General features: G+C 56.0%; 1 protein-coding gene across 1 annotated transcript in view; it reads left to right on the forward strand.

The window, feature by feature from the left end:
• RASA3 (RAS p21 protein activator 3) overlaps nt 1-11,429 on the forward strand; it is a 118,422-nt gene that overhangs the window by 104,239 nt on the left and 2,754 nt on the right. The window contains exons 18-22 of the mRNA XM_021695946.2: nt 835-908; nt 1,716-1,822; nt 2,323-2,405; nt 5,965-6,173; nt 8,064-8,167. Coding sequence (XP_021551621.1) covers nt 835-908; nt 1,716-1,822; nt 2,323-2,405; nt 5,965-6,173; nt 8,064-8,167 — 577 coding nt within the window. The remainder of the gene's footprint in view (nt 1-834; nt 909-1,715; nt 1,823-2,322; nt 2,406-5,964; nt 6,174-8,063; nt 8,168-11,429) is intronic.

The raw sequence follows: 11,429 nt of genomic DNA on the forward strand, positions 1-11,429 counted from the left end.
ACTCTCTGCACCCCGGGGCACCGTGACCCCTTCCACACCCTCCTGTTTTGTCCACCCTGCATGGTCCTGGGACTCTGCGCGCCCTGGGGTGCCGTGACCCCTTCCACACCCTCCTTTGCGGGACGGACAGATGGAGTTCTTCTCCCTGATTGGTGGGGTGCTCTGCCTCTAGAACGCTGCCCTGTTTGTTCTGCAAATCCCCTGCAAGTCCCTTGCCTTGCCCTTCCTGGCCATCTACTCCTGGGGCCCCCACAAATGCCTGAGTCATGGCGCCGGGGGGCCCAGACCCGGAGTCAGGGACATGGCACATGGAGAGGGTCTTTTCTGGATCCTAAAGCTTTACTTTTTCTCTTGTGTTCAGAAGCAGTCACACATACTTACCTCTCAGAAATCATAAAAACCAGGACCCAGAATGGGAGGAAGGGAGAGGAGTTAGAGGTGCTCATCAGTTGATGGAGGGAATCCAGACGGGTCATGGAACAGTTGAATTAGGAGGGGAGGGTGTCTTGGGAGGAGAGCCCATGCTGCTCACATTCCAGTAGAGATGCATTCTTGCATCACCTGTTGACGTGCAGGTGGGCCTCCAGGTGTCACCAGAAGCCTGCAGCCAGGTGAAGCAGCAGCTGGGGGTCTGGTGGGAGCCGGAAGCTTCCTGGCTGCAGCAGAGATACGCTCAGGACCCCTGACTCTTGCAGAAGAACCCATGCTCCCCACATTCCTCTCTCCTCTGGCATCAGAAAGAGACACAGCATGACACTGCTGTTTCTGCGTGAGAAGGAACGTATCCAAGCGTGCCATTTCCCCTTTAACCATTTGCCGTCTTTCCCGCTTTAGTTTTTAGATCTGATCTCATCTTCTGGGAGAAGAGACCCCAAGAGCATAGAGCAGCCCATCCTGCTTAAAGAAGGGTAAGGCCTGCGTCTGCGGCTGGGTCAGCAGGAGAGAGACGCAAGGGCGGTGCTCCTGGCCGTCCCTGCCATGAACTGGGGCCTCCCTGCCCACGTGGCTGGTGGCCTCCCAGCTCACAGGCAGCCAGACCCGTCAGGGGCTGTCCAGGCCTGGGCCATCATGGCCGCCATCCATGTCTCGATCCAGCAACACTGCGCACAGGGCATTGTGAGACGTGCTGGTGTTGGCTTTCCTTTGTGCCTCTGCCCTGGGGGTTGTGTGCGTGGAGAAACACCTGTCAGGCGGAGAGAGGGCTGGAGAGGCTGAACCACCCCTGCATGGTTGGCTCACTCACACCTGCGTTCAGGACCCTCCCTCCCTCCATCAGCCCCCCACTCCTGAGGCGTCTCCTGCTCCAATCCGTCCTTGTTTCTGGAGTGCACCTGCCATGGCCTCATGGGCCTGCCCACCTTCTTACGGGCGTCTCTTGTTGGTATTCCCAGTGTGGGAGCATGGGGAGGGGACGGCTGCTTTGTTGGAGGTCTGTTGAACCCCGTGCCTTGCCAGCTTGTGATTTAAAGTTAACACCATCATAAGCAGGGGCTAAACTTTTCAGAAGTAGAGACCTTTGCCTTTTGGTTTTTAACCCTATCACTTGGAGATACAATAAGATGTTAAAAATCTGCAGGCCGTATTGGGTAGGACAGATGTGAAAGAAGCAGTTTATTTGGATTTTGCAGATGGGACTTCGGGCTGTGGTGTGGGGAAGGTGCTGGATGTTCCCTGAGCCCCGACATTCACCCACAAACATGTCCTGTTCACAACAGGTTCATGATTAAGAGGGCTCAAGGACGAAAACGCTTCGGGATGAAGAATTTTAAGAAAAGATGGTTCCGCCTGACCAACCATGAATTTACCTACCAGAAAAGCAAAGGTAACGAGAAATTGGCTTTTTACTTGATTCTCACACTTTATTCTGAGGGGCCAGAGCCTTGCTTGGGGCCCTGATGGGGTTACCGCCTGCTTTTCTGGAGTAAAATGAAGAGCATGGAGTAAGCATCCCATGGAGTGAACAGTTTCTCACCACAGGACCACGTGGGAGACATCGTCCACTCTGGTGGCCTGGGTGGGGGTGGGGAGCCAGGGGGCCTGAGCCTCTGGGCTCCAGGCGTGGGAGTCGGGGTCCTGTGTTGGCTGTGTCCTCCCAGATCTGATGTGGCTTAGATCTCGGTGACGCGGCCCTGGGAAGTAAAATGTGGAGACAGGCTCCTCAAGACGGTGTGCGGCTGGAGGCGTTAGGGTCCCTGGGAGGTCCTGGTGCGTGAGGCCCGGCTGTTCCATGGGGTCCCCTGCCCATGGCCTGTGTGTGGCTTACCCACCCCCCCAAGGTGGGCACCCTCTCACCCGCCCCCTCATGAACCCTCTCTGCGGCAGGAGACCAGCCTCTGTACAGCATTCCCATCGAGAACATTCTGGCCGTGGAGAGACTGGAGGAGGAGTCCTTCAAGATGAAGAACGTGAGTGTTGTGCCTCCACTCACTTTTCAGGGGTTTCTCCTTCTGCTCTCGTGCCCCCACCATCGCCCCGCCGCCCCTGCCCTCCTCCATGGAGCCCCATCACCTGGGTGCTTGTGAGCTGGCCAGAGGCGAGAACCTGCCGGAAAGTGCGTTCCTGGCAGCAGCAGGCACTGGGGCAGCTCTGGGACCCTGTGGGGTTTCTTTGAAACTCATTTTGATCTGGTTTTGAACTTACAGGAAAGTGGCCAGAATAGAGCAGGACCCCCCCGTGTCCCCTAAGTCAGAATTGCGGGTTGTTTGCATTTGTCCCATTTGCTGAGCATATTCCTTCATTCTGTCTTCATCTCTCTCCACGTGCACGTGTTTTTCTGAGCCACGTAAATACTTGAGCGTTTTCCCGGAAAACAAGGGCATTCTGGCAGAGAACCCAGACAGCTGCCCGAGGCAGGACCCCCGGCGCCAGAGCAGCCGTCCACGCTGGCTGTGCTGATAGTGTCTCTGCAGCGGTGTGTGTCCCCAGCCGAGTACTACGTGGTACATTCTCTGTCGTGTTCTTGATCTGGAACATTCCTCAGACTCGCTCTGTGTTTCACAGCCTTGGTGTTTTCGAAGTACTCAGGCCAGGTTTTGTGGGCATCTCTCAATCTGGGTGGTGGGTTCAGGCAACCTGTTTCGCCAGGCATCCCGTGGAGGCGAGGGTGGCCCCCCCGGGCGCGTCTTGTCAGGACGGCTCACGGTGACCATGGAGCCACACTGGGCTGTGTCCACCTCTGGCTCCTCCTCAGGCTCTTGCCCGTCCTCAGTGGCTCCCTGCTTCCCTCGTCCCTTCACTACTTCTTCTTGGCTGCTGCCGTGGAGAGCTCCGCCCTATGGGGGTTCTTCACTTGCCTGTTAGGGCCACGTTTTGTTCAGGGCTGGCGCCCCTCACTGCCCAGTGTGGCTGTGGGACGTGGCAGCGCTTCTGGCTGCACCGTCATTCCCGTCACCGGCACACACCGCGGGCACACATGCATCCCACTCGGCTGAGCGCTGGCGGGGTTTCCGAGGGAGCCACCGGTGAGGATTTGGGAGCCAGGCTACGCGTGGGGAGACTTCCTGTGCGTTCCCATGGGTTGTCCTGCAGGAGAGCCCGCACGTCAGGTCTGCCCACCGCTTGACACTTTACAAACGGCACAGACCTCTGGGGACTGTCTGCAGCACAGGCGGGAGCAAGCCTGGGTTTTCTTGCCACTGCGCGCCTTGAACCTCGGGGGGGAGGGAGGAAGTGCTCCTGCCCGCCACCATGGCCACCGAGCCACCGGGTCAACTCTTGTCACCTCCCATGCAGTCTCCAGGCTCTGGGGGAACGTGCGCTCACACCGGACACCTGGAGGCCTTGTTCTGGGGGAGGTGGGGTCTGTGTAGGAAAGTTCCCTGCGGCCTTGCTGGCTGGTGGCTTTGCTTGGACGACGTCCCTACCGAGCCCGGGTGGCGAGGTGCCTGAGGGTACCAGTGGCCTCCCGTAGCCCCCACAGCCCTCAGCATGGAGCCTGATGTCTGCATTCTGCCCTCTCTTTCCCCATCTGCTCCCATTTCTGTTTCTCTGTTCCTGATTTTCCAAATACTTTTTATACTTTTGTTTCATTAGGTGTATTTTATCTAAGTTATCTGCAGTCTTTTTTAGAGCTAGGTGAGGAGTAAATAACAAATAGTAGTTCAAACTTAAGATGCTACGAATCATTCCCCGGCCTTCCAGCTTTACAGAAACTCCGACCTGTGAGGGTTTGACAGGCAGTGAGGCCTCTGCCCTATCAGCTTCCCCAGGGAGCTTGCAGGAGCTCATGCCACTCGTGTGGGGGCGGGAACTCAGACCCGACCTGCTATCCTGACAGCCTACATGCGTGGTCCATCTCCAGCAGCCCCAGGCCCAGCCCCCCTCCCCGTGTCCCTGGTCGTTTGCTTCACTGTTTGTGTCTTCCTGAGTGTTGCCAGCTGCCCCCGCCCCCCAACACCACGGGCTTTAGGGAAATTAGATGTAGCAGCTCTGCGTTGCTTGAGAACCTTCTTCAGCTGCCAGGAGCCATCCACAGTAACTGCTGGCCCCGGGAGGATGGCCCTTGCACCCCGTCTCACCCCGCGGGCTCTCCTACAGACGCTGGGTTCAGGGTTTATAGGAAGGTCCCCAAGTCAGGTTCTGCTTCCCAGGAGCTGACAAGGGCTCTGACCTGTCTCCCGTCTCCTGTGTCTGTCTTTTGCTCATTGGCACAGTTTGGGGGGGACACAGTGGGATCGCAGCCATACACAGATTTGCACAGTCTGAGGCCCATGCAACAGTGCATGTGTGCCCAAGGTGGGCCAGGGTCGGGGGCTCAGTCCCAGCTATTCACTCAGGAACTCGGACGTACAGCTTCTCCTCCCCGGATCCATCAACTCCTGTTCCTCCTCTCCGTGCACACCCCCTCCCCCTGGAAAAGCCCACCATCATCTTTGACATTCTGATTCCTGGCCTCTCCTAGGGCCCTCTTAAAAGTCCAGCCTAAGAGCCCTCCAGGGCCCTGGTGTGCCCACTTCCCCGCTCACCCCCATCTTCTGTGTATAGCCTGGCCTGCTCCCGCTGGGAGCACCCGGCCCTCCCGGGGCTCAGGGCCTTTGCACCTGCTATCCCCCTGCCCCAGGACCTCCACTGCCCCAGGACCCCCGCTTCTCCCATCCCTGCTGCCTTAGGACCCCCGTGCCTCCCGTCCCCGCTGCCCCAGGACCCCCATGCCTACTGGTCCTTCTGCCTGGGACTCTCTATCTTGTTCTCCTTTTCCCACTCAGCTTAATTATCTCTTAGTCATTTTTCTGACCTCAGCTGGGTCCTTTGTTTAGAAGGTTCTTGCCTGACTCTTCCTCTGGCGTACACAACCCTTACACTTTGTGTTCATCCCTATCCTTCTTGCTGGCTGGAAGTTCATGACAATAGAAACTCTGGGCCACCTGGGTCCCCAGAACCTAGGGCAGTGCCTGGTTCAGGAATGGTGGCTGAATAACAAGAAAGGCGGTAGAGGCTTTGAGAAGCCTCAGAGGAAGTAACACCGACCTAGAAGGAGGAGGAAGAGCCTCCTGGTCAGGAGGGGTGGGTGCATTTTTCCAGATGGACACACAGCCCATACAAAGGTCCTGAGGTAGGTGTGGGGGTAAGGACAGGACCATGGGCAGGATAAGCTCTGATGCACCTTGCACAGAAGGCCGCCCCGGCTTAAAAAACCGTTTATGTAATGGCCACAGTGAAACAGCAGGGAGATGTACAGTGCTACGCCTTTGCTTTTCGAATGGAGCCCCCAAGACCCCAGGAAGCAGAGTGCCTTGGCCAGGCTGACCAGGGGTGACCCAGCTGAGTCACTTCAGTCTCCTGAGTCCCCCAGGGGGAAGGCTGTGGCTTGTGGCTCTGTCACGTTCAAGGACAGCAGAAGCCCTTCGTGCCTGCCACAGCCCCTGGGCCTGCCCGTCCCCCCCCACATCTGTACTAAAGACCCTCGAGGCCCAGGCAGGACATCTTGCTCTGTGGCCTCTCTGATCCTCTTCCCTGTCCCCTCAGATGTTCCAGGTCATCCAGCCCGAGCGAGCGCTGTACATCCAGGCCAACAACTGTGTGGAGGCCAAGGCCTGGATCGACATCCTCACCAAAGTGAGCCAGTGCAACAAGAAACGTCTCACTGTCTACCACCCATCCGCCTACCTGAACGGCCACTGGCTGTGCTGCAGGGCTTCCTCGGACACAGCCCCGGGCTGCTCCCCCTGCACTGGGTAGGTCTGTGCCTCTCCAGCCCCAGGACCCTCCCCGCTGGTACAGGCAGAGGAGGGGTCCCACAGGACCAGCCCAGAGGACGGAAATCAAACCCGAGCCAGCAGGAAGCAAAAGCAGAGGGTATTGAATATACGTACAGAGAGGGAAGGACAGAGCATACGGGAGACTCGGAAAGGAAAACTGCAGGCGTCTTCTCTTTGCTTGGGGCCTGGGGTTTTTTTTGTTTTTTTTTTTTTTTATAAAGATTTTTTTCTTTATTTATTTATTCATGAGAGACAGAGAGAGAGAGAGAGAGGCAGAGGGAGAAGCAGGCTCCCAAGGAGCAGGGAGCCCGATGCAGGACTCGATCCCAGGACGCTGGGATCATGACCTGAGCCGAAGGCAGACGCTTAACCGTCTGAGCCACCCAGGCGCCCTTTTTTTTTAAAGATTTTTTTTAGGGGCCTGGGGTTTTTAATGGCCACTGTGGTCCGGTGCATGTGTCCCCTTAGGCATCCAGGAACTGGTCGGCACAAAGACAGGGTCCAGATGTCCTTGATAAGTTACTCGGTCCCTCAAGCCAGGGGTCTTGGCCTCAAGGTGTTTGGAGTAAGTGGTCTTAGAGAACATTTATGACGACCCCGCCTGGTCACTCCTGTTTTCCACTGTGCTGGAAGACTCCAAAGATATCATCACCTCTTTGTCCCTTACAAGGGGGACATAATGCTACATTCATTACAAGGCATGTGTAGAGTGGGGCGGAGGTGCAGGCCTAGCAAGAATAGGAGCTGGAAAAGGAGCAAAGAAAAAAAAACAGGCTTTTTTTTCCTATGGGGTCCTTTCAGTTTCCCAGTCTCACACCCACCCCATATGGCCAAGCACAGTTGTCCGGCTTGTGCACTGTACAGGGAAGTTTGGCGAAGGGGCTGCATTGGCGCTTGGCAAGCCGCACATGCACAGCTGAGTCTCCTAGGCTGTTCTCTCGATTGTTGAGGAGCCTCCATGCAACAGAGCCCTGGGCTCACCCTCACGAAGTCTCTCTGAGACTGTCAGGAGCCCTGAGCCATCGAGGGTCCTCCTGCCTCTGCCAGGGGTCCTAGTGGTCCGTCAGGGTGGGTGGCAGTGAAGGGAGGTGCTCCATGCTGAGGAAAGACCCCCAGGGGCAGGGTGCTGTCGTGTTTCTTCTAGAAGAGCCCGGACGCGTTCCACCATCCTGCTCACGCCGCCTTCGGTTTCTGCAGCTATCCTCTGCACACCCTCTCCCTTACCTTCCTGCCCCACCGTTAGCTGGGCCTCCTGAGGGTCATGAGAGGCTCACCTCTGCCCCTTCCGGAAGGTGACCTGGGTCCCTCAGGGTGCCCGTGTGACCTGTGAGAACAGTGACGACTGCTGTCTGGTGTGGGTGTGAGTGGGAGGAACACCCCCAAGCTCACGGAGGTAGGATCCGGCTTCATAGCTGAAAAAGCCAAGACTCGGGAAGATGCCTGCCGGCTCCTTCCCAGGAGAGGCTGAGCACTGTGTCTGGGGGCTGGGACACTGCCGCACCCTCAGGCAGGAGCCGGAGCCACCCGGGCCGGGGGAGGAGCGGGGACCTGGCTGTCCCCACGTGGGGCAGCAGACCGAACCTTCAGGGCCCACTGCCCACGTGCGTCAGGAGGGGCTCTTTCTATTCCAGATCATTTCTTGTCACGGCAAAACAAGCCTGGCTTGTTTGCTTGCTGTCTCAGCAGATCTCTAGGTCTCCCGTCCTCCAAGCCTGTGGATGGGCACTTCTCAGTGCTCGTGAGTTAGTCCACAGACCGCACATGAACGCCCTGTCGGGGATAATCCCACTTCATAAGATCACTCCGTTATCTAATGACCTCTGACATCATCGTTCTTTCTGTTCTGGTCTCGCTGTGTTTGGGCAGCGGCCTCCCAGCAAACATCCAGCTGGACATCGATGGGGACCGAGAGACGGAGCGCATCTACTCCCTCTTTAACTCGTACATGAGCAAACTGGAGAAAATGCAAGGTGAGCTCAGCACACAGCCTGGCGTGTTGTCTCTCAAGGTGGCCGGTGGCTTTGGAGACACCTGGCTGGGGTCCCAGTGACACCTGGAGCTTTCTGCAGGGATGACCAGCCCTCGGAGCCCCTGTGGTCTGCGTGCACTGTTCTCATTCATGGACTGAAGGGCGCTTTCTGCAGGTTAGGCAGATGTGGAGGATCTACTTTATTTTATTTATTTATTTATTTTTTTTAGATTTTTATTTATTTATTTGAGAGAGAGAGAGAGAATGAGAGAGAGCACATGAGAGGGAGGAGGGTCAGAGGGAGAAGCAGACCCCCTGCCGAGCAGGGAGCCCGACGCGGGACTCGATCCAGGGACTCCAGGATCATGACCTGAGCCGAAGGCAGTCGCTTAACCAACTGAGCCACCCAGGCGCCCTACTTTATTTTTTTTTTTTAAGATTTTATTTATTTGACAGAATGAGAGAGCACAAGCAGGGGGAGCAATAGAGGGAGAGGGAGAAGCAGGCTCCCCGAGGAGCAGAGAGCCCGACACTTGGCTCGATCCCAGGACCCTGAGATCATGACCTGAGCCAAAGGCAGATGCTTAACCAACTGAGCCACCCAGGTGCCCCAGGATCTACTTTAATAACAGATTCTGCAGTAATTTTAAGGTGGAATTTAGTTGCAACCTCTGAGCTGCCAAGTGCTTGAGAAGATCCTATGTTTAATAATCTCCCATACCCCCAGACTGTGTTCTCCAGAGGGATGCATGCATGTGTGGGGGGGACATATGTGGGTGTGTGGACACGTGTGTGAGTGTGCACGTGGGAGTATGTATGGGCGCACGCATGCCCAGAAGCTGTAGACACAATATTTAGGTAGCTTGATTATCCTCGACATTTAGCTCAGAAGAGGCGATCGTAACAAGAGCCCACTGAGAGGCAGATGAGGGCCCTTAAGCCCCCCTCTGAATGTGAAATAAAGCTGAGTGGGTCTGGAAATACATCCATCAGATACTTTTCCTTTTCTTTTTCCTGATCTAAGCCAGTATTATCAGTGGTGGGCCTCAGCCTGGAACTTACTTTAGTCCTGCTCCGGCGAGCATGCCGTGGTGGTGAGCCTGCCGTCTGTGAGCTCAGCCACTCCTGTCCTCCAGTCCCCTCATGCAGCCTCAGATGACTCCTCTGGATGCACACCCAGGCACGTGCACAATCACACATGGATGCACATGCATGCAAGACAACCGTGTTCACACACTCGAACACACACAACTGTGCACATGCATATACCCACACCACCCCAGTGGACCCTCCCCCAGCAAGCGTGCCCCACACAGCACTTGGCTCCAGAGCTCCAGGAGGCCATGCAGCAGTGACCCTGGGGCTACAGCAGGCCTCAAGGTGGCAGCCCCTTCCCAGCGCACTGAGAAGAGTGACCAGAACGGAGGAGGGTAAAGGAGTCTTGGAGAGGTTGGAGCCACCATGTGAGATCCAGGTTCATGAAGGAGGCTGACTAAGCCTTGCATGATCAGCCACCTTCCAGTGATCTCTCTCCACACACTGTCTCCTTCTTGCTTCCAGCCTGGGGTCACCCCAGCGTCACACCATTGCAGGACCCCATGCCTCTGCCCCTGATGCCACCCTCTGCTCCCTTCATCTGGCTAATATCTGTCTTGTGAGTCTCCTCCTCTGGGGAGCTTTTTCTAACCCTGTGTATTTCTCTGTCATTGCCATGATAATCATCTCTGATCTGTTCACCCTCAGTACACTTGACCCTTTGAGAGCGGGAGCAGATCTTATTTACCCCAGTGCCTGATATGAAGGAGGAACTGAATACCTGTTTTCTGGTTGAATGGATGGACAGGCAGTGAATGACAGATAGGTGGATGATGGATCGATAGATGTTGGGTGGATGTTGGATAGATGATAGGTGGATGGATGATGGATGGCTGGATGATGGATGGGTGGGTGATGGATGGATGATGGGTGAATCAAGGATGAATGTGATGAGTGTATGAGTGATGGGTGGATGGATAGATAATGAGTGGCGGATGGATGGATGGATGGATGATAGGTGGAGAGATGGGTGGATGATGGATGGATGGTTGATGGCTGGGTAGATGGATGGATGATAGGTGAAGAGATGGATGGAGAATGCGTGGATGAATGAGTCTCCCTCCCAGTGTAGGAATCATCTGGACAAGTGTTCATAGTGTCAACATGATTGGTGATCTTAGAGTGCACCTCCACTTCCATGTCCTCTTTCATGAAATGGGTTAACCACCTGGGTTAATCGAGGATCCAGTCACACAGCCCCCATAAGGCAGTTAGCATCGGTTTGGAGCTGAGCAGGGCCTGGCCCCAGCTGCCATATGCTTATCCGAGTCACCTCCACTGCCCTCCTCCCTCCTCTCAGGGTCCACAGTCCTCTCAAGCCGCAGATCCTCGCATTACAAAGGCGTCTGCCTCTTCCCCACCAGCACCACACGGGCAGCGAGAGTCTGTTTGTTTCTGGTCGCCGTTAGCAAAACCACAGACTCGTGCTTGTTCAGGGGTGATCCCTTCTGACCTGCCGACGCCGGCTGTTTTTACAACAGTACAGCTCCCAGGTACCACCAGGCCCCCGGACTGGAGCCTCCCAAGGACACGGGTGCTTCCACTTCGCAGAGGGTTCGCTGCGGCTCAGACATAAGTAACCTGCTTCAGGCCCAGTAGTTCCCACAAGTGGGGGCTCTGGGGGGGTTCCAGGCAGTTCAGCTCCAGAGACCATAACCCTGCGTTTAACGTAAAAAGAGAAAGGCTGAACTCAAATCAGCACGCTGCCCACCAGGCTCTCCTCTCCATTTCCTCCTCTGCTCATTCATCCCTCATGTTTAGAGTTGCTTATCTTTCTCACGTCAGGTTCTCTTTTTCTTTAAACTTAAATCTTCTCAGTTTTCCTTTGTACAGACTTGTGAATTTTCAGTAAGAATTAGGATATTTCTCCTGGGTTGGAAATAAAGACAGTGAGGTGGATACCAGAGCCTCTGTGATAATGAAACAGCAACACAGATGGGGTGAGGCGACCCCGAGATGCTGGCTGACCTCGGCCAGGCGCTGTCCAAATGGCATGTCTTCCCTCCCGCCTCTCTGTGGCCCTGGAACAGAGGGCCCAGCTCAGGGGACAGGTCGGGGGTCCCAGGCCCAGCTCAGGTTTGGGGAACAGGTCGGGGGGATGGGGAGCTAGCTCAGGTGTTTGGGGAACAGGTCGGGGGTCCCAGGCCCAGCTCAGGTGTTTGGGGAAC

The sequence above is a fragment of the Neomonachus schauinslandi genome, chromosome 3, assembly GCF_002201575.2.
Source record: "Neomonachus schauinslandi chromosome 3, ASM220157v2, whole genome shotgun sequence".
Taxonomy (NCBI): Eukaryota; Metazoa; Chordata; class Mammalia; order Carnivora; family Phocidae; genus Neomonachus; species Neomonachus schauinslandi.